The sequence below is a fragment of the Kogia breviceps genome, chromosome 6 (genome assembly GCF_026419965.1).
Source record: "Kogia breviceps isolate mKogBre1 chromosome 6, mKogBre1 haplotype 1, whole genome shotgun sequence".
NCBI lineage: Eukaryota > Metazoa > Chordata > Mammalia > Artiodactyla > Physeteridae > Kogia > Kogia breviceps.
The window spans coordinates 45,904,620-45,928,659 of NC_081315.1; the positions used below are offsets into that span (position 1 = coordinate 45,904,620).

Sequence of the window (24,040 nt, forward strand, 5' to 3'; positions counted from 1 at the left end):
TGTTGTGGCCTCTCCCGTTGCGGAGCACAGGCTCCGGACGCACAGGCTCAGCGGCCATGGCTCATGGGCTTAGCCGCTCCGCGGCATGTGGGATCTTCCCGGACCAGGGCACGAACCCGTGTCTCCTGCATCGGCAGGCGGACTCTCAACCACTGCGCCACCAGGGAAGCCCGATCATATGGTTTTTATTCTTCATTTTGTTAATATGGTGTATCACAACGATTGATTTGCGTATATTGAAGAATCCTTGCATCCCTGGGATAAATCCCACTTGATCATGGTGTATGATCCTTTTAATGTGGTGCTGGATTCTGTTTGCTAATATTTTGTTGAGGATTTTTGCATCTATATTCATCCGTGATACTTGTCTGTAATTTTCTTTTTTTGTAGTATCTTTGTCTGGTTTTCATATCAGAGTGATAGTGGCCTCACAGAATGAGTTTGGGAGTGTTCCTTCCTCTGCAATTTTTTGGAAGAGTTTGAGAAGGATGGGTGTTAGCTCTTCTCTAAATGTTTGACAGAATTTACCTGTGAAGCCATCTGGTCCTGGACTTTTGTTTGTTGAAGATTTTTAATCAGTTTCAATTCCATTACTTTTGCTTGGTCTGTTCATATTTTCTATTTCTTCCTGGTTCAGTCTTGGAAGGTTATACCTTTCTAAGAATTTGTCCATTTCTTCCAGGTTGTCCAGTTTATTGGCACAGAGTTGCTTGTAGTAGTCTCTTAGGATGCTTTATTTCTGTGGTGTCTCTTGTAACTTCTCCTTTTTCATTTCTAATTTTATTGATTTGAGTCCTCTCCCTCTTTTTCTTGATGAGTCTGGCTAATGGTTTATCAGTTTTGTTTATCTTCTCTAAGAACCAGCTTCTAGTTTTATTGATCTTTGCCACTGTTTTCTTTGTTTATATTTCATTTATTTCTGCTCTGATCTGGATGATTTCTTTCCTTCTGCTAACTTTGGGTTTTGTTTCTTCTTCTTTCTCTAGTTCCTTTAGGTTTAAGGTTAGATTGTGTGAGATTTTTCTTGTTTCTTGAGGTAGGTTTGTATGGCTGTAAACTTCCCTCTTAGAACTGATTTTGCTGCATCCCATAGGTTTCGGATCATTGTTTTCATTGTCATTTGTCTCTAGGTATTTTTTGATTTCCTCTTTGATTTCTTCAGTGATCTCTTGGTTATTTATTAACATTGTGTTTAGCCTCCATGTGTTTGTGTTTTTCACATTTGTCCCCCTGTCATTCATTTCTAATCTCATAGCATTGTGGTAAGAAAAGATGCTTGATATGATTTCAATTTTCTTAAACTTACTGAGGCTTGATTTGTTACCCAAGATGTGATCTATCCTGGAGAATGTTCCATACACACTTGAGAAGAAAGTATAATCTGCTGTTTTTGGATGGAATGTCCTATAAATATGTATTAAATCTATCTGGTCTATTGTGTCATTTAAAGCTTCTGTTTCCTTATTTATTTTCATTTTGGATTACCTGTTCATTGGTGTTAAGTGAGGTGTTAAAGTCCCCCACTATTATTGTGTTACTGTCGATTTCCTCTTTTACAGCTGTTACCAGTTGCCTTATGTATTTATTGAGGTGCTCCTACGTTGGGTGCATATATATTTATAATTGTTATATCTTCTTCTTGTATTGATCCCTTGGTCATTATGTAGAGTCCTTCCTTGTCTCTTGTAACATTCATTATTTTTAAAGTCTATTTTATCTGATATGAGTATTGCTACTCCAGCTTTCTTTTGATTTCCATTTGCATGGAATATTTTTTTCCATCCCCTCACTTTCAGTCTCCATGTGTCCCTAGGTCTGAAGTGGGTCTCTTGCAGACAGCATATATATGGGTCTTGTTTCTGTATCCGTTCAGCAAGCCTGTGTCTTTTGGTTGGAGCATTTAATCCATTCACGTTTAAGGTAATTATCCATATGTATGTTCCTGTTACCATTTTCTTAATTGTTTTGTGTTTGTTTTTGTAGGTCCTTTTCTTCTCTTCTGTTTCCCACTTAGAGAAGTTCCTTTAGCATTTGCTATATAGCTGGTTTGCCGGTGCTGAATTCTCTTAGCTTTCGTGTGTCTGTAAAGCTTTTTATTTCTCCATCGAATCTGAATGAGATCCTTGCCAGGTAGAGTAATCTTAGTTGTTGGTTCTTCCCTTTCATCACTTTAAGTATATCAGGCCACTCCCTTCTGGCTTGTTGAGTTTCTGCTGAGAACTCAGCTGTTAACCTTATCGGATTTCTCTTGTATGTTATTTGTCGTTTTTCCCTGCTGTGCTCAATAATTTTTCTTTGTCTTCAATTTTTGCCAATTTGATTAGTATGTGTCTTGGCATGTTTCTTCTTGGGTTTATCCTGTATGGGATTCTCTGTGCTTCCTGGACTTGGGTGGCTATTTCCTTTCCCATGTTAGGAAAGTTTTCGACTATAATCTCTTCAAATATTTTCTCGGGTCCTTTCTCTCTCTCTTCCCCTACTGGGACCCCTATAATGCAAATGTTGTTGCATTTAATGTTGTCCCAGAGGTCTCTTAGGCTGTCTTCATTTCTTTTCATTCTTTTTTCTTTTTTCTGTTCCAAAGCAGTGAATTCCACCATTCTGTCTTCCAGGTCACTTATCCGTTCTTCTGCCTCAGTTATTCTGTGATTGATTCCTTCTAGTGTATTTTTCATTTCAGTTATTGTATTATTTATCTGTTTGTTTGTTCTTTAATTCTTCTACATATTTGTTAAATATTTCTTGCATCTTCTCGATCTTTGCCTCTATTCTTTTTCCAAGGTCCTGGATTATCTTCTCTATCATTATTCTGAATTCTTTTTCTGGAATCTTCACTATCATTATTCATTTTTTTTTTTTTTTTTTTTTTTTGCAGTACATGGGCCTCTCACTGTTGTGGCCTCTCCAGTTGCGGAGCACAGGCTCCGGACGCGCAGGCTCAGCCGCCCAGCCGCCCCGCGGCATGTGGGATCTTCCCAGACTGGGGCACGAACCCGTGTTCCCTGCATGAGCAGGCGGATTCTCAACCATTGCGCCACCAGGGAAGCCCTATCATTATTCTGAATTCTTTTTCTGGAAGGTTTCCTGTCTCTACTCCATTTAGTTGTTTTTCTTGGCTTTTATCTTGTTCCTTCATCTGGTACATAGCCCTCTGCCTTTTCATCTTGTCTTTCTGTGAATGTGGTTTTTGTTTCACAGGCTGCAGGATTGTAGTTCTTCTTGCTTCTGCTGTCTTCCCTCTGGTGGATGAGGCTATCTAAGAGGCTTGTGCAGGTTTCCTCCATCGTTAACTATATTAATATGGGACATGTGAGTTTAGGTATAAACAAAGGTATCTATCGTAGCCATGGGGAAACATGAGAAAGTATGTCTGGAGAATATCCTACATATATAAAAGAATTAAAAGATTCCATTTACAGGAAAATGTGATATTTTTACTAAATTAAATTTAAACAATAAAAACATTTTATTCTTCTTGAATATTTCTCAGCTAACCTTTATTATTTGCTGATGGTCAGGAGGGACAAATGATATAATAAGTGATAAAAAGATATAAGGACAATTAGAGATAAACTTTGGTTTCATTATGTAAAATCTGACCATATCTTCAAGAATTATTATAGTTTCTAAACACAGCCTGAAAACAAAAGTATAATGGTTAAGACTTTTCATAAATTTCTGACTACCCACCAAATATTTTTAACTATATTATGTATTTCTTGGATGTAGTCATAGTCATACCACTACCATCATGTTGGTTTTCTTTCACCAATACCTGGCAACTCAGAGAAATCAGTATTTTTGGTGTAACTTTTTTCAAGAAAAATAACTAATTTCTAGACATTAAACAAATATGCATTGAGAATACCTACTAATACACTAAGCATACTCACTCTCTGTTTCCTGTTTGACAGCACTTTCTTTTCGAGGCAGTGTAGCTGTGATGGATTAGGTTGCAAGCATCAAAGACAAAGACAAGTTAATAAACTGCAATTTGCACAAACCATGCACAAGAGGAAGTTAAAGCTCTAGTTTAAAAGACACATGCAAAGAACCATGAGCATCAAGTAACGAGAGATGCAATGTATGTTTAGTTGGTCAGCTATTGTTTGAAAAATTATATGAGAGAAAAAACTTTACTAGTCTTTTAATGTACTGTTTTATGCAAATATTCAGGTAAAAATATCTACATCTGTAAGCCTCCCCCACACTTTAAAATGATTTTTTTTAAGTTTATTGAGCTGATGTACTTAAATTTAAAGACTATATTTGCAAGTTTTGTTTTCTGAAGAAAACAGAGTGAAAATTTATCAGAATGAAGTTGTAGATTTAGACTTTAAATGCATTAACACTCTTGTATTCACTGAAAGCTCCTGAAAGGAATCTCCACTGTATTAAATAACTGTATACTTCATCTGACAGAACATTATACAAGTGGGGCTTTAAAACCATTTTAGAATAACAAGCTGAACTACTAAGAAACTTAAACTGGCTTTGTGAACATCTAGAATGAAAGGTATGTATCAAAATACTAATTATTAGGAGATGGGTAGATGGAAGGATAAAGCTGAGGGAAAAGGTTTAATGCAGGAACCGGAGCTCTTTTAGGGTCATCTGGCACTTCTTTTATCTAAAATCTCTCTCTAATATTTATTAGATCAATTGTAGAGATCATCTTGTGAAACATTCTAAACCCCAATTAGAAGTTAATTTGAAAGGCAAAGAAAGAAATTACAGAATGAAATAGAAAATTAAAGAATATAACTCTTAATCTAGAAATATTTAAAAAATAGAAAACAATGTGTCAACTGTCACTATTCCTGCCAAACTTCAAGGCAAAATCCCAAGTATGAAGTACTAACTTGCCACAACAGAGACATGTGAATCTTCCCAGCCTTGGCTACCCAAAGCTCAAGGGGATATGAAACAATAAGGCTGGACATTAAAGTGGCAAGCAAGGAGGGATATGCTAGAGCTACTAGCTGGCCATCCTGAATAGTACCTTCTGGTGGCCTTAAGGTGTAACTCTACTAAGTTCACCAACTCCAGAGCAAAGCCTAATGCTTTATATATATATATATATATTTTTTAGTAGTCAATAAAGAATACAGAGTTACTAGTTGTGCCCCATTTGGGGCTCATAAATAGTGTATATTATCACCAACAAGCAACAATGTGCTGGTAAACTTTTAAATATCTTTAAATAATTCCTGCTAGACTATAAGCTTCAAGAGGGTAGGGTCTTTGCCCATTGCTGGATTCTCAGTACCTAGCAGTGCTTATTATATAATAGGTAATTAATAAACATTTATTGAATGAATCTTCCATTCCAGTCAGGACTGAATTCAGTCTTGCATTCAAGACTCCCTTTGGAATCAACAAGATTTCTTAATCTAGTGGAGAAACAATGTAAAAATGTTTCAGGCATATCAATTTTAAATGTTGGATTATAAATATGAGGAAGTAATTATGTAAATATATGTGTTAATGGGCTTAAATAATATATGTATCTGTGTCTATCTCAGCTGCAGAAAGAAAAAAAAAGCAATTTAAAAAATAATTACTAAATTTCATTTTCCTGCCTTTTCATTAAGTACATCTGTAGAATACAAAGGGAAAACAAAACACCAAAGTATCAATCTTGGGGGGAAAATTCCACACCTTTGATGATATCAAAGTAAACCTACAGATCAAAAAAGGCAGACCTACACAAAGACCTTATCACAAAGAAAAAGTACTTTACTGGCATTTTAACATTATTTTAAATTATTTGAACTAAATAGATGTTAAAGATTTAAGTCAAGAGTGATTGAAAAAGAGAGAATTCCCCTGAATCTCCATGACTATATATTGACTACACAATTTCCATTTGTAAAACACATTCAATCTGACTTCCTACTCTTATTAGTATCTGTGACCCAGCATTTTCAGAGCAAGTCAAAAACAAAACAAATTAAAATTTTACTCATAATTACTTAATTTTAATTCATTGAAAAATTATCTTCCCAAAATTTTAGGTGTCCCTTTTAATCATAATTACTACTAAAAACTAATTTAAACATATTTAAATCACTGAAAAGATACCTTTAGAAAGTTTACATTCTACCTATTTAAGAACTTCTTAAGCCATTTGTATTTAACTTGAAATTTATTTTTAAATGTTGACTAATAAGTTAGATCTTCAAAGATGAACAAAACCGTTTTTATCTTCTGAATTGTTTATTATTTAGTTTTTCTTCTCTTGTAACTGATAATATCGAAGTAATAGAAACTATAACTTTTTTGATTACATCAACTTATATTCTCCTATTCCTTATTATTTAATAGATGCATAGAAGAAATATAATTTTAACACTTTTAAACTTATAAAAGTATCTTCTGTATCTTGTATTAGGTTAATTAAAAAAATTTTTTAACAAGATAATTAAAGAACTTCTCAAGGGGTAAGAAAAGAAAAAACTTAATGTTTCAGGTTAATGCAATGATACCATTAAGATACTACTGTACTTGATTTAAATTACTTTTCTATTATGTCATTTATCTCAATGAGAATCTTAGGGTTGATTATGATATCGGCATTAATAACCTCCTGAGGAGATAATTTTAGAAAGATTTCTCTTTTACTTCAGTTTTCACTGTAGAAGAGTTCTCTCAAAATAAAATGGTTCACTAACAAGTGGTGACAAATATACTAAATGAAAACATTAAACATGTAGCTGTATTAATATGTCATTTACTAAAAAAAAAAAAGTATAACATACCCATGGTGAAACATTAACAAGGATATAAACACACTGCTTTTTAAAAACAATTAACCTTTAGGATGAGTTAGCATTTCTGTTTCCAAAAGCCTATTGTCCCAAGATTCTTATCAGTGTCTTTACCAAAGTGTAATCAATACATTTGTACACAGATTCAAACCATTTAAAAAATCTGGACTAGTATCATCAATATATTAGTGTTGGATTTTAAAAAAAACAACCACAAACCAGTGAATCATGAAATAATTACCCACTAATGATAGTCTTCTTTGTCCTAAGGAAAATAATGGAATGATGAGCTATCAATTTCAATCCTATCTACTGATTATGGAAGTTGCTTAGGGCATAGGCTCCTTTCAACAAGCAAATGCTAAACTCATGGTTCTAAAGGGGAGCTATGCAGACACACTGAGTACACACTGTAGCCATTTAAGGCCAGGTTTTGACTTGAGTAGGCACAGAACTCCATCCAAAAGGAAGTCCAGAGATGGGTACATGCAAGAGCAGATGGCCTCGGCAAATTACTTCCTCGCAACTTGATACTTTCACTGGTTATCCTTTTAAATCATGTTTTTGTCTGTTTAACATATTTAGAAGCAACAAAAACCAACTTGTTTCAAAAATATCTCTTTGGAAAAATAAGGTATAATTACAGGAGAAATTTTGGTGACATTTTTATAGCCCCTTGGCAGGGGAGAAAACACTTAAAACCTTCTTTTTGATTCAAAATAGCCAGTGAGAAGTAAGAAGCCAGGAATCACTTTCACTTCCCTGTGGAGAGCAATGACTTAAGAGATCACAGACTTGCCTCCAACTGTTATGAAAAGTCTTTTAGGAAATCAGTAACTGAACTTTCAACATGTGTCTCTTAGTTTAGTTCTTTTCTCTACCAGATTGCACTTCGTTTTCTGGTCAACTGCTTCTCCTATGAATATACACAGTTGTCCCTCGGTTACTGTGCAGGATTGGTTCCAGCATCCATCGTGGATATCAAAATCCATGGATGCTCAAGTCCCATAGGCGGTCCTCCATATCTATGGATTGCACAGCTGCGGATATGAGGCTAATTGTACTTTTAAACATAGCATGAATACACAATTGTTGTCAGATTCACATATTGTAGAATTTTAATTAGTAAAAAAATGTATTTACAGACATATTTTTTCTATGAAATACCTATAAATTAAACCAATGCATTAGATTTACTCTTTCATGAATTCTACTGTATCTCCTTCCACCTTGCCTAAAAAGTCTCAGAATTATTTGTCATAAACAAAAATAAAACCATTTTTAGTAGAATAGAAAACAAGGGACTGAGGTGCCTAAGCTTACCAAACTTCTTGCTTTCTTTAGTTGTGCCAGTCATCTTGATCTTTGCAACTTCAAAGAAATCTTTAATTTCTCTCTCATAGAGTCGTGATAAATAATCCATGTAATTCTTAAAAAGAAAAGTAACACATACTTCTTATTAATAAAACAAACATAACAATTTCCATTTTTCAACCCCCCCCCCAAGTCCTTTGTGCTTGTTTTGAATTTTGTGGTCTTAAAATTTTTTTTTTGAATTTTACTTTTTTTTTAGATACAGCAGGTTCTCAGTAATACGTATTAGTATATATATGTCAATCCTGACCTCCCAGTTCATCACCGCCCCCCCAACACATCCCGGCTTTCCCCACTTGGTGTCCCTACGTTTTTTCTCTACATGTGCTCTTAAAACTTTGATGCATTTCATAGGATATAAAAAGAAGGCTATTTTCTGTCCTTTAAAAAAATTAAACACATAACATTAAGAATTTACAAAAATATGAAGTTGAACATAATCACACTTACATTTTCATTTTTACATATTACCTTTCATATATTTTAAATATAGTTGCAATCATACTGTGTAGGGTATTTGGGTTACAGCAATTATGTTTCTCCAGTCTCCCACTCTAATGACTGCACAGTATTACGCTTTGTTGATATGCCACAATTTAGTAAACCAATCTCCTAACACAGGCCACTTAAGTGGTTTTAATGTTTTGCTATGATATACAATGTTACAATAAGCTTTACATCTCTTATGAATTGTTTCCTTGGAATCATTTCCTAAGGGTGGAATTACAGTGCCATAGAATAAGAGAATCTTTATAACTCTTCTTCCATACTGCCATGTTGCTTTAAAGACGATTATACCAATAGACACTGTCAATGGCAATGAAGGAGTACAGAGTTTTACCATACCTTGCCAGTATGGGGTATTACATTACCCCCAAATAGGTTACTTTCAACAAGAATTTAATTGATACATCTTACAGTTTTCATAATTAAATAATTTATTTTTTAAAAAGCAAATTTAATTTATTCTAGTTCAAATGAAAAAAATCTATCATTTAACATGCAAACTCATTTCTTCATCATATTTGCTTATCATCACATAAAAACATCTTATACCCTTACGAAAGATTCTTCAACTGTGGGAGACCATGTATTTTTCCAAGTCCTAAGTTAAGTGCCATATGTAGAGTTTCACTAAATTTAAATAAATCTACAGCAGAAAAACTGCTGTACCTAGCTATTCTTTTAAATTTATTATGGAATCTACACTACTTCCTTTATTATTTCAAATTAACATACCCAGTTTTAGAGCAGGTTTACTTTGCTTTAAACATCAGATGCACCTTTCAAAGGTATACATTATTTAAATATTTGTATACTGATTCATAGTCCACCACTGATGTTTTTTTAGATATTTTATAGGTATATCCTTATAAAACAATTTTTGGATAAAACATAATATAGATCCTGCTTTTTTCTATCTGTAGGCCATACACATTCCCACACAGTCTCTGTAAGAAAATTAGTCAAACAGGAAATTCTTTCCTGGGATCTTTATGTAACTTTAAAAGGAAATATGAATTAAAATATACCCTAAAATTATTCCTATTTCATTGGGTTGTTTCACCTTTTCAGCATCTCATTTTTTCAAGTTTAAATTCTCATAAAAATATTGATCACCGTAAAGGACTGACAGACAAATGGGAAATTAGCTTCTTACAATTTATAAAATCATTAGTGGTTTCCACTCAAATCACTCAATATTACAGACTGCATTCCAATACCCAAATTGTTTAAAGAGCACATTATGACCCAAGTAATTTAAACAGTTTCAAAACAGCTATTTTGGTATTGTGAAAACAGTGATTTGAGCAGACTACTGAAAATCATCTTCGTTTTCAATGCAATTCAAATGACTGAATAGCTTCCTCCAGGTCCTCAACAGAATTCACTGGTGGGAAAGGCCACAGACAGGTGTGACTCTCAGTTCATTCATTTACCAAATTCTGACAGATATCTCTCTCACTGTGAGTAAGTGTTCTTCTTAGCACCTTGCATACAGCACCTTACTTAAAATTTAACTATTATGAGTATAAATATTGTTATTTCAGGCAGTGTTTTCAACTTTATTTTTTTCTGACTGTAGAGCCTTACAGATAACTCCGTGTTTTACTTTCTCTTTACACACACAAAAAATTCCACAAATGTAAAACTGAGGTTAAGAGAAGATGTCTGAGCAATCTTCAAGACTGACTGCCAACCTCAGGGGGCTATTAGGAGAGGAAAGCTCATTTCCTACCTAAGCATGGATGGACCATCTCCATTATGAATTGCCCTACATGCATAACCCAGGACCACAGTTGGGGAGGAAGCACTCTGACAGCAGAGCTCATTACATGATCAAGGCACCTCTATTTTCCTTAAGCTCTAATTATGTATACCAAAAATCAGGGCTTTGCTTAGATTCAGCCATAAGTAGAGTTGGGGCAGGGTCTAGTGATTCTTATCCCTCAAGAATTTAAAACAGGCATTTCCTGGTCCTGCCAGAAAGTGTGAGCTGTGTACACCCAACCAAGTGCAAATAGTACCTGGATTTAATTATCATTTCTTACTAAAGAAACACTGGTTTAGTCTGTTTCCTTCTTTCATTCCTTTTTTCCTTCTTTCTTTTTAATAAAATCCTGTTTATGAAAACACTTCAGCTACCAAATTAGATTATGAGGCATAAAATACATGGTCTGTCAAAGGTTCAAAACACAGAATCAAGTAATATTCCTGGGAAATAAGTCAATTTCATTTAAAAAAGCACATTAATAATGTCAATTAAAAATATACTGTGAGCAGAGAATGATTCCATAATTCAGTGCTAGATTGGCTATCGTCATGTTTCTTCACTTTAAATTACATTCATGAATACATTAATATATAAAGATAGGGCAATAATACTCACTGAGAACACAATTAGGCAAAAAAGCTTATTGAGTATTTTACTCATTTGAATACTCACTAGGGGACAAAGCACTTGTTGGCACAAAACTCTTAAGGAGATGTAACAATGTTTAATTATCCAAAATATTAATCCTCTTAAAACTTCAAAAGGCAAAGATTCCAGTAATGCAAATATTTTTCTTTAAGCTATCTCCAAATCAGAATTGTGCTGAATCAAAACAAAACAAAACAACACACAACAGTAGAGTACTGAACCCATGGGTTCCTGCTACGATGGCCACGTATCTAAGTCAGATCGTGTCATTCCACTACTCAAAGCCCACCAACACCACTCCCCCATCTCCCTCAAAGTAAAAGCCAAATCCTTACAATGTTGCGCAGTCTCTTCCAGATCTGCCCTGCCACACCCACCTTACCTCTCCCACCTGCCCTTCTAATCCTGAACCTGGCTCGCGGTGCTCCAGCTTCACTGGCCTCCTTGCCGCTCCTCAAGTGCTCCAGGCTGCTCTTGCGTGGGCCACTTGCACTGTGCGGGAAAGCCTTCCCTAGAAACTCCCACTGCTCACCCCTCCTTAGTTCTAAAATCTGTGCTCAAATGTCACCTTCTCATGACGCCTTCTCTGACCATCCTTTTTGAAACTGCAAACCTTTCTGACGTCCTGGCATTCCCTGCTTTATTTTCTCTAGAGTAACTTCCAACAGGCTATACAACTGACCTTTGTGTCAGTCCTTCTCCACCAGCATATGCACTCTGAACAGGCAAGTGTTCACCTACTTCCTTCAGCGCTGCATCTCTAGTGCTTACCACAGTGTTAGCACATAACATGTGCTCAATTCATTTGCTTAATGAATATATGAATGACTCTTATCTTGTCCACTTGCTGATATTTAGTCAGTGGTATATACCACTGTTCTTCTAATCTCCAAGTCTAGCAAGTTTGGCATCATCCTGTCCCTTGTCTTTGCATTCTCTCTTTTGGTTTGTATTCTCTATTCCTATTATCATCTTTCTGGTTCAAGATTTCATTTCATTTCAGTTATTACATTAAGTTTTAAATTAGTTTCCCCCATCTAGGCTTTTCCCATGTGTGAAGAATGCTGTTAGGTCTCAAGGCTTAGATTCTATAACCTAACTTCTCACTCTTCCAGAATATGGAATTTCTGCTTTAATCAGGCTTGCCTTCTTATAGTCCTGGGAAAAGGGCATATTTTCCCCCTTTTGTCTGCACATCTTGCTCCTCATCCCTGGAATGCCCTTCCTCTTATTTCTGGCTAATTTAATTCCACTCATTACTTAAAAGTCAATTCAAGTCCAATGTTTTCCATTAAGTTTTCCCCCGTGGCTTCCAGTCATGGATTTCCCTTCTCTAAACTGCCACATATTTAAACTCATTTCCAGTTTAGCACTTAATTTTTTGCTGATCGTTTTAATTATAATTGCTCTTCCCAGTTGTCCCACAACCAGGAATAGAAATACCCATGTTTCTGTGTGCCTAGAAGAGTGGAATGTTTGCTTAATAAAGAGGCACACTGCACTTGCTTAAAAGAACAGATTATAGATTCTTAGAGGGCAAATGTCTCACTTACAGCATCTTCATACTCCCTAGTTTCTATATTGTATATAAAGAAACTCAGGAAATAATTATAGCATTTAACTAAACTGAATGATGCTTCAAGCTACAGTATGGCCTAAAACTACATTATATTGGAAGTTCAAAATCTAGCTCTTCTCCACCCAAGTAAATAAAATAAATGTTCTTCCTGGCTAATGAGCACTTAGAAATTCAATTATTTCCTACTTTGCTAAGAATATACAATAGTATTTCAAATGTCACGTGGGGAACTGAACACATGGCCTCTTGACTCTAAAAGAGTATGCTCTATACTCAGTAATTGGCATCAAATCCATACCTTTGTTAGTCCCTCATATTTTCCATAATCGGTACTCTTTAGCCACTCCATCAGCTTGGCATATCGGAGCAAGTCTCTATGAAATGGATGATGATTAGGTAAAGTCAGTTCAACAGAGTGCTGAGCAAGAGTTGAACTCTGATCATGGCCCTAGAATGAGTAAGTAAGTAAATAAATATCATTGAGGGTATAAAGAAACATTGTTGTAACTAAAAATTCTAAACAGTGATCAAATATGGCCAAGCAAAACCAACAGCACATAGAAAAATAAGAACTGAGTACTTACTTGGCTTCTTTTATCATCCTGTGTATATGAACTGAACACCACCACCATAAAACAGTCATAAACACACAAGAATGGTTCTCTGATAAATCAACTACTTGTTTTATCTTCTAAAGGAGTTGAGAATGAATGTTTTAATCAAGCTTGCCTCTCCCATATCATTTTAAAATTTACTAAGCAAATAAATATCATGATACAAACTGTATTAAGAAACACAGCAAATAAGGAAGTAATTCAAAACAAATTGTCTATATCTATGGTATTTCCATTGGAGTCTACAATATTCAAAGCAACAGATGAAAATATATAGGATATAGAATTTCAGAACTAGGAAGGACTACAGATGACTAAAACCTGGGCTTTCCAGGATAACCTCTGATAATAATGTAATTTAAATTTTCCCAATGATTTATTAAGCAAATAAATATATGATTTTGTTTTTCATCCTTGACATGACTTACATAAATTAATACATTTTCAAACAGCCTGAGATAGATAATGTTTCCTGACTTTTGTTTTAGAGTATATAGAACTAGTAGATCATCTGATACAATAGAAAAATTGAAGAACAAACTGAAACTCAAAGAGTTAAGTGATTTGCACAGGTCACACAGGAGGAAAGCTAGAATCTGAACCTTAGTCATCTGAGTCTCACTTCTGTTTTCTTTTAAAAACATGTCAAACAAAATCATTTTAACCAGACTCAAAAATTGCCAAAGGTCAATACAAATATTACATTACAGAAATGTTTTCCAATGGCCACATCAGAAGGATGACTGGGATTCCATTAAATCACAGATATTAGATATTAAGCATAAATAGATATTATAGTTTTAAGTCTGCTAAGGTCTCCAAATTGTGTCTTAACTAGTTACACTGACTAAAAGCAAAGAACATTTGACAAAACTGTTATAGCTTATAAATGTTTTTCAAACATTCTGTCTTTATTAGTAACAATATTAGATATCTTTTCATTGTCCCAATCTTCCTCATTAATTTTTCTCAATGACTTAAGATTCAAAATCATTGTTTATGTTCTTCTACAACTGTGTACTCAGACCATTACATGTTGTTATATTATTTAATTTAATGTCAGGAAAGCTCTTCAATTAAAAACCTTCACCTCTCCTGCAAAATGGAAGAGTTAACATTTACAGAGGATTTTACAGTTTACAAAGATCTTTCACATATATTACTATTCAAAGCTTTCTTTTGCAAACAGCATTTTAAAGGTCACCATCATTTGAAAATTCACTCTGATATAAAGAACATCATTACCTTCAAACTATTACTATTAAGATATATTAAATGTTATTAGTGTGAACAGAAAGATTTTAGAGAAAATGTTTCCAAAATACCTATAGGAAACAGGAAAATCAAATACTTAAACTGTTTAGTTCAATCAATAATATAGAGGGACTTCCCCCGTGGTCCAGTGGTAAAGAAGCCACCTTCCAATGCAGGGGAGGCGGGTTCAGTCCCTGGTAGGGAAACTAAGATCCCACACGCCGCTAGGCAACTAAGCCAGTGTGCCGCAACTACTCAGCTTGTGCTCCTCAACAAGAGAGCCCGTGTGCCACAAACTACAGAGCCTGCACGCCACAACTACAGAGCCCATGTGCGCTGGAGCCCGTGAGCCACAACTAGAGAGAGAAAACCCGCATGCCACAACTAGAGAAGCCTGCATGCCACAACGAAGAGCCCGCATGCCTCAACAAAGACCTCACATGCCACAACTAAGACCCGACGCAGCCAAAAACAACAAATAAAATAAATTTTAAAACAATATAGAAAACAATCACATCTAGAACTCAAATGTGCTAAGAATTTTATTCTTCATATATTTTTAAAATTAAGACATTGTTTAAAGTTTCTTATTATAGATAAGTAAATTAGTAACAATAACAATTTACTGAATGCCTACTACCATGCTAGGTTCTTTATATATATAAATTCTAATCCTTACAATAACTCTGCAGACTACTTTTCTCCTCATTTAAAAAATAGCAAAACCCTTTTATTAACATAATTTTAAAATAATATATTAGATTTTCTCCAAATTAAGCTAAGACAAATACATTTTCTAAAAACTTAGTGAATTATAAATTTTCATTAGTGTGTGTGTATATATGTGTATATGTAATATACATTATAATATAATATGTATTATTATAATATATGATATATATTAATATGTAATGTATATATATAATATATATACATATAACTAAAATTTATAATAAAACTAGCTAATTTCGAACACTTTACTAAAACCAAGCACTGTTCTAAGTGCTGAGCATATAACAACACATTAATCCTTATACCAACCCTAAGAAGTAGGTATTTTTATTACCCCCATTCATTTGATAGGGCAACTAAAATGGCACAAAGAGGTTCACTTGCCCAAGGTCACTCAGGCAGCAGAATCAGGATTTGGAATCCAGGAAACTTGGCTCCAGCATCCATACTCTTAACCACTTTGCTTTACTGACCTTCTAACAGAAATGACACATTCATGTTAAATACTGAGCAAATTTTCAAGATTTGGGAACTCTATGTTATAGCATGTTTATTTTTATTTTCTTAAAGAAAAAAGAAAATATGAGCAAAGTTTCAACAAACATGAAAACCAATCTTAAGTAATCATAGTTCTTTCTAAGTTTTTAACCACATCAACCTATGTTTAGAAGACTGTGAAATGTGCTTAAGGAAATAATTTTTGTGTTATGAACTGAATATTGTTGGTTTATTACACAGGTTTTATTTTGCGATATAATGTTTCTGTAAATATATGTTGAAAGAAAAATTTCCAAATTTAAGCATATAGCAAAACCTCCCACAACTTCAGTTTTTTTCCTGGCTATACTTTTAGCTCAGTGCATAATTGGTCTTATGTTGCTAAAGGTGGAGCACAGAATCATGAGGTCTCTGTAGAACCAAAGGGAGAAAAGGGGCAGAGAACAGTTATCCTTTCAAGACAAATCTTTCAAAAAACCAAAAAATTTTTTACAATGACATAACCCTTTTGCAAATATTTCCTCAATTTTATTAGCCTTAATTTGATTGTCTGCTTCCAATATCGGAATACCAATTAGTGTAACTGGTCTGATTCCACCAGATGAATATATTTCTAGATACATGAATCCCTAGTAAATGTGTAAGTTATGAGTAAGAGTCTATCATTTCAATGGAAGCTGAGTGTGTAAAAAGATCTAAAAGAGCCAAAAAATTTTGCCAATTGTTAAAAACATTACTCTTATGTTACAGTAAGAAGTGAATATTAAAGACACATTTCAAGTTTCAGTAAAATATAGCTATGTGGAAGTATTACTGTGAAAGTTGCATCACAGAGAGTGTGCTCTGAGTCAGTGATTCCCAAACGTGAAGATGTTCTCACTGGCCCGCAGCAATAAGAAAACAAGAAAAGGATGGGAGCCAGTTTCTCATAAAGGTAAATGTATTAATTTAGAAAGTATGAAATTATGTTCTTCCTTTTTTCTTTTAGTACCAAATGTCATTTAAAAAATAAAACGATAGTGAAAGCAGATGGAGATACTTCTTTTTTAAGACTTTTACTTGTAAAATAAATTGGTGACTTGGTCAGTCTCCAAATTTAATTTTATTGATGTGTGAATTTTAAAAAGACCAGAAATCAGTACTCTTAAATCACTGTTATGTTGTGGTCATTAGATTATTTCCACCGGACTCTTCTGTACAGTAGTTATATTATGATATCTATACATTTGCTATAAACTGCATTGCATGAACTCTCTTCAAGACTTGTCTTAATCTGTGATGCCATATCTGACTATTTAAATCCTCAGTAAACTCACTTTTGATTAAACCTCTTTAGCACTTATACATATGAATACTATGTATATGTGGCTTACAATTAGCAATTTAATATACAAGCGTATCTCATTTTATTGTGCTTTGCTTTTACTGCGCTTTGCAGAAATTGAATGTTTTACAAATTGAAGGTTTATGGCAACGCTGTGTCAAGCAAGTGTACTGGCGCCATTTTTCTAAAAGCATTTACTCACTGCATGTCTCTGTGTCACATTTTGATCATTCTTGCAAAATTTCAAACATTTTCATGATTATATTTGTTATGGTGATCTGTGATTGGTAATCTTTGACGTTACTTTTTTTTTTTTTTTTTTTTTTTTTTTTTGCGGTACGCGGGCCTCTCACTGTTGTGGCCTCTCCTGTTGTGGAGCACAGGCTCCGGACACGCAGTCTCAGCGGCCATGGCTCACGGGCCCAGCTGCTTCACAGCATGTGGGATCTTCCTGGGCCGGGGCATGAACCCGTGTCCCCTGCATCGGCAGGCAGACTCTCAACCACTGAGCGACCAGGGAAGCCCCTGACGTTACTATTGTAATTGTTTTGGGGCACCATGAACTGTGTCCACATAAGGTGGTGAACTTTAATTGATAAATGTTGTGTGTTCTGACTGCTCCATCAACTGGTCATTCCCCTATTTCTCTCCTCCGGCCTCCCTATTCCTTGAGACACAGCAATATTGAAATTATACCAATTAATACTCTGATAATCGCCTCTAAGTGTTCAAGTGAAAGGAAGAGTCACACATCTCTCACTTTAAACCAATGATTAAGTTTACTAAGGAAGGCATATTGAAAGCCAAGACTGGCTGAAAGCTAGGCCTCTTGTATCAAACATCAAAGCCGTGAATGCAAAGGAAAAGTTCTTGAAGGAAATTAAAAGTGCTACTCGAGTGAACACTTGAATGATTAGAAAGCAAAACAACCTTACTGCTGATATGGAGAAAGTTTCAGGGGTCTTGAGAGAAGACCAAACCAGCCACAACATTCCCACAAGCCAAAGCCTAATCCAGAGCAAGGCCCTAACTCTCTTCAATTCCATGAAGGCTAAGAGAGGTGAGGAAGCTGCAGAAGAAAAGTCTGAAGCTAGTAGAGGCTGGTTCATGAGGTTCAAGGAGAGAAGCCATCTCCATAACATAAAAGTGCAAGGTAAAGCACAACTGCTGATGTAGAAGCTGAAGCAAGTTATCCAGAAGATCTAGCTAAGATAATTAAAGAAGGTGGCTACACTAAACAACAGATTTTCCAAGATGAAACAGCCTTCTATTAGAAGAAGATGCTATCTAAGACTTTCACAGCTAGAGAGGAGAAGTAAATGCCTGGCTTCAAAGCTTCAAAGCACAGGCTGACTCTCTTGTTAGGGACTAATGCAGCTGGTGACTTTAAGTTGAAGCCAATGTTCATTTACCATTCTGAAAATCCTAGGGTCCTTAAGAAGTATGCTAAATCTACTCTGCCTGTGCCCTAAAAATGGAACAACAAAGTCTGGATGACAGCACATCTGCTCACAACATGAATATTTTAATGAATATTTTGAGCTCACTGTTGAGACCTACTGCTCAGAAGAAAAAACTCCTTTTAAAATATTACTGCTCATTGACAGGGCACCTGCTCACCCAAGAGCTCTGATGGAGATGTATAAAGAGATTAATGTTGTTTTCATGCCTGCTAACACAATTTCCATTCTGCAGCCCATGGCCAAAGAGTCATTTTGACTTTCAAGTCTTATTATTTAAGAAATAACATTTTGTAAGGCAACAGCTGCCATAGATAGTGATTCCTCTGATAGACCTGGGTAAAGACAACTGAAAACCTGTTGAAAAGGATTCACGACTCTAGATGCCATTAAGAACATTCGTGATTCATGAGAAGAGATCAAAACATCAACATTAACAGGAGTTTTGGAAGAAGCTAATTCCAACCCTCATGAATGACTCTGAGGGGTTCAAGATTTCAGTAGAGGAAGTAACTACAGATGTGGTAGAAACAGCAAGAGAACTAGAATTAGAAGTGGAGCTTGAAGATGTGACTGAATTGCTATAATCTCCCTTAATGGATTTTAACGTATGAGGAGTTGCTTCTTATGGCTGAGCAAAGAAAGTGGTTTCTTGAGATGGAATCTACTCCTGGTGAAGATGCTGTGAAGACTACTGAAATGACAACAAAGCATTTAGGCTATTACATAAACTTAGTTGATAAAACAGCGGCAGGATTTGAGAGGACTGACTCCAGTTTTGAAAGAAGTTCTACTGCTGGTAAAATGCTATCACCAGCATTGCATGCCCCAGAGAAATTGTTTGGAAATGGAAAAGTCAATCATTATAGCAAACTTCATTGTCTTATTTTTAAAAATTGCCATAGCCACCCCACTCTTCAGCAACCACCACCTTGATCCCTCAGTGCCATCAACATTGAGGAAAGACCCCCCACTAGCAAAAATACTATGACTCATTGAAGGCTCAGATGATGGTTAGCAATTTTTAGCAATAAAGTATTTTTTAAATTAAGGTGTGTACACTCCTTTGTTAGACATAATGCTATTGTACACTTAATAGGCTACAATATAGTGTAAACATAAATTTTAAATGCACTGGGAAACAAAAAAATTTGTGTGACTTGCTTTATTGAGATATTCACTTCATTGTGGTGGTCTGGAACTGAACCTTCAATGTCTCCAAGGTACTCTGTATACACTGCTGTAGAGCTTTAAGTACATTATTTTTAACACCTCCTCATAAGCATCTTGAGGGTGGGAGTCATTTCTTATTCTTATATATGGATGACAGTCAGTACAAAATAGGCATGCAATAAAAATCTGGTGACTGACAAAGAGATAAACCATAATGCAGTAATCAAATTTTCCCAGCTAGTGTGTCCCACGACCAGGAATGAAAATACCCATGTTTCCCAACTCTTTTGCTAGGTGACACAATGCATTAAATTTAACACACAGAAAATCTCTTTTCTATACGTGGAACATCATCCTCCACCTTCTTCAGCACATTCTAGGTTGTTGCAACATTCTGGTTTTCAACATGCATTACTCACATGTAACAATACGTATTAGATTTTCAGAACTCGGAAGCATTCACTTTAAACAAAGCCATTAGTTTATAAGGAAGCAAAATCATAAATAGTAGCATGTTACAACAAACAATTAAGGGTGCAGAAAGGATTATTGTTTACTGACTAGTATTTTCAGTACCATCTACAAATGTGGCCTATATCACTGTCAACAGGATTATTTTTAAAAACTAGGGAACTGTGTAGAAATAGATATTATTGAAATAATAGTGTGAGTAAAATGTGCATTAGTATTTCCTATGTGATTTCTAGGTTTAGTTTTTTCTTGATGCTTTTCACGTCAAGTAAAATGTTAAGAGAGTCTCCCCCAATTTCCCCCTTGCATGCTTAGTTAGATGGTCTTCCTTTATGCTCCCACAGTACCACTATCATAACGTATACTCTCCCTCAGTCCATCAGTCTATTATATCTCCCTTCTCTAGACTGTGAGTGACTTGAGGGCAGAATCAGCCTCTCATCTATTCCAAGTAAATGTCTGGTATGCATCTCTAATCACTTGGCAAATGATTTCTAAATATATGAAGGAGAAAATGAGTGAGTGATAGAATGACAGGAAGAAAGGCAAGCAGAATGAGATTAAATGCTTTTTTGGCCTAAATAAACTTTTTGTTATGGGACATTAAAAAACTGCTATAAATATGGTTAACAGGAAGCTTAAATCAGTAAATTATAATCTATAAAGATTCTGCTGCTGTTAAGTTTAGTAAACTTTACAGAAAAAAGAAAAGAATCAAAGAAGCTGGAGCCAAAGTTGATGTACTCACAGGCACCGAAAGAAAGTAGGACCTGTTATAGAGTTGAAGGAGGGCCTGAGTAAACTAATCAGAAATAAAATATAGTAAATACAATTGTTTTAGAATACTCCAAAGTGAAAACAAAATAAGAATCCAGTATTTCAGACAGCATTTCTTGATGAACAGAATTTCCCTCAATTTTTTTTTTTTTGCCCAATAACCCTATTAAAATAAAGGAGATGAAAAATATACGAAACCTAAACGCCCAGATATTAAAATGCCTTCTATTCAAATCCTTCTAAGGTACCCTTAATAATATTATTAGCATTATTACCATTGCCACAACCTTAATTATAACATCCCTTTCCATATAAAAATGCAGACAAAGGGTTTATATAAGATTAAATCAACTGGAATTTACAACTGACTTAGTCATTTTTCTCATATATGTAAGTACATGAAGCCAATGAAACACTTCAAACATGGAATGAAGTCCTAGTTCTCACTTCAAAATACTGAAAAATAAAACAAGCCAAACAGTAAACATGTAACAGGTTTGGACTTATTTTTATAAATAAGAACTTCTAAATGGTATATGCAACATGGAAGCATAGTTATTTAAAACTCAGGGAGCTTTAGCTAAAAGGAACTAGACTGTCTTCCTAAGGAGGCCACTGAGGCCCCAAATACATCTACAAGCAAATATGCACATATTTGCTCATAGATGTATTTACAAATATTAAAACTTTATTAAAAATATTAAAATCAAAGAAATGTGTAAAGGAATATACTGTGATCCCAATTAAACACACTAATTTTTTCTGGGAATTTAATTTTAAGCTAATATATATTAATTTTAAGTTAATATACATATAAACAAGTTACAGGAACATGCCAGTATTAATAATAAAATAAAATTACCTGTTGAACAAAAACATTGTTGAGGTGACTGGCTAGTCTCCGGGCAAAATGCTCTCGCAAATCACTGAAACGCTGCTGTTGCTGTTTGACCGCCAGAAGCATGTCATGGCCTGAAATCATAACATTCTTTGACTTATTTAATGTGTAAAAAGAGTTCCTCGATGTTTAATGAATACTTTTATAACAGTATCCATATTTCAGTTTTGAAGAACCCATAGTTTTACTGGTTTATTTGTATGCTTTGTAAAAGAAAGGTAAGGGGAAAAAAATAGTATAGCACAGTGGTTCTCACAGTGTGGTCCTGCCTCAGCATCATCTGGGAACTGTTAGAAATATGGATTCCAAGGTCTCAGCCCAGACCTACTGATTCTGGAGGTGGCACCTGGCAATTTGTATTTTCGTAAGCCTTCTAGGTCAGTGGTCCCCAACCTTTTTGGCACCAGGCACCAGCCTCGTGGAAGATCATTTTTCCACGGATGCGGGGGGGAGGGATGGTTCAGGAGGTAATGCGCGTGATGGGGAGGAGCAGATGAAGCTTCGCTCACTTGCCTGCCGCTCACCTCCTGCTGCGCAGCCCGGTTCCTAACAGGCCGTGGACCAGTACCAGTCGCAGCACTAGGGGTTGGGGACCCCTGCTCTAGGTGATTCTGATGCAAACTCAAGTATTGGAACTGCTGGCGTAGCAAAACCTTGTCATCTACTTTGTGCTAGGTTCTATGGACAGTACTGAAGAAAAATCCTGGTGTTAACCAGAGTCATTGATGGTCAATCAGAAGGAATTGAAATGAAAAATTTCTTAGTGCTAATATGAATTATGTTTGATAATAAGTGAAACTTGTTTTAATAGCTAAGAATGTAACCCTAAACCACTTGCCCCATGCACTTGTTGTCAAAAGCTTTATACTAAGTCACAGGCTTAGTCTCAGGTTCTTAGGCAGATTTTATTGTCATACCTGGTCGAAGAGCCACATTCATGCACTGCAGAAGGGCATCTGCGGCGTTGGTACAGGCCTCGATGCCCCTGGAGGAAGCAAGATCTCCTTCCTGAAGGGCCTTTATATGACCTTTGGCCAAGTCCATGTGGTTCTGGAATACACATAAATACACCGTTTGTACATGTACTCTTCAGGAAATTTACAGGTAAGATGCTACTCAATCCTATTACTAAGTCTTTGGAATTTCAGTATTTTTAAATCTTGCTCTCCTAAGGAAATTAGAAAATGTTTACAAATGGGCTTTACATATTATCATTAGATTTTTTAAAATTGTTGTTGGTAATTTATAATCATGCTTACCACAAGGAACTCTATCTCTGATAGGAGTTTTACATTATTAGTGTTACTAAGATGAATCAGGTGGTTGCTCTCAGAGATCTGATCCATTTGTTCTTTTACACTTTGGAGCATTTCCTCATAACTGCTCAGTTTCAATTCAATCTGATCCACCTCCTTTAGAGCCTCATCCAGCAACTTCATTAGGATGTTTACTTGCTTTTCGGAGGCCATGATTGACTGGATGTTGGCCTACAAAGTGAAAAAGATAAGTAATACTTCGTATTCTTCAAATGTGTAAAAGAGGTAAAAAAATGAAAAATTGATAAATCTCTTTGACAGCAGAGTAACAAAGGTTGACATACACATTTAAACATCTAATTTATCACTTTGTGTTTACATTCGACTTTTTTACACAGTATTTCAGGAAAGTACACTTTCCCTTATATCAAGGTTAGGGACCATACCTCAGTATTGCATATTTCTGCAGACTGAACAAGTAGGGCTCTGCCCCACGATGTATCATCAGTAATGGTATATTCTCATTTCTATAAATTAAGTGGCATTACACTATGTCATCTCTGATACTTCTTCCAACTCTATCAGCTATAGAAATTTTCTATACTCTGTAATATTTACATAAAACCCTAAACAAAAGCATAATCATCTATGTTAATACCTTAGTCAAGAGGGTAGCAGTAGTATGCCAGTCTTTGAAGAATTCATGGAACTAATTTATAACTGTTGTATGATTTGTACTAACTGGATGTGGAAGAGCCTATTGCCATAAGATAGCACCTTCCATGGTATTCTTTCTTTTCTCATTTGCAACTACTTTTTTTTTGAGGCAGAGCAGTAACAAACCACCATCCCTTTATTAATGTTTTCTAAATGATTCTGACTATTGATTCTGAATTCCCTGAAATATGGAAGCTTTCAAATCCAAAATTAAACTGCA

General features: G+C 35.2%; 1 protein-coding gene across 18 annotated transcripts in view; it reads right to left on the reverse strand.

Moving 5' to 3' along the window:
• Nucleotides 1-24,040, reverse strand: part of EXOC1 (exocyst complex component 1) — a 64,359-nt gene that overhangs the window by 18,945 nt on the left and 21,374 nt on the right. For 4 of the 18 annotated variants that reach the window (XM_067035787.1, XM_059065932.2, XM_067035784.1 and 1 more), the window contains 7 exons: nucleotides 23,107-23,334; nucleotides 22,765-22,897; nucleotides 21,812-21,921; nucleotides 20,921-20,974; nucleotides 12,945-13,094; nucleotides 8,094-8,199; nucleotides 3,894-3,938 (listed from right to left, as the gene is read on the reverse strand). In XM_067035787.1, coding sequence (XP_066891888.1) covers nucleotides 3,894-3,938; nucleotides 8,094-8,199; nucleotides 12,945-13,094; nucleotides 20,921-20,974; nucleotides 21,812-21,921; nucleotides 22,765-22,897; nucleotides 23,107-23,334 — 826 coding nt within the window. Of the gene's footprint in view, nucleotides 1-3,893; nucleotides 3,939-7,011; nucleotides 7,036-8,093; nucleotides 8,200-12,944; nucleotides 13,095-20,920; nucleotides 20,975-21,811; nucleotides 21,922-22,764; nucleotides 22,898-23,106; nucleotides 23,335-24,040 lie in introns of all 18 variants that reach the window. The other 14 variants (XM_067035794.1, XM_067035793.1, XM_067035790.1 and 11 more) reach the window with 5 other exon arrangements.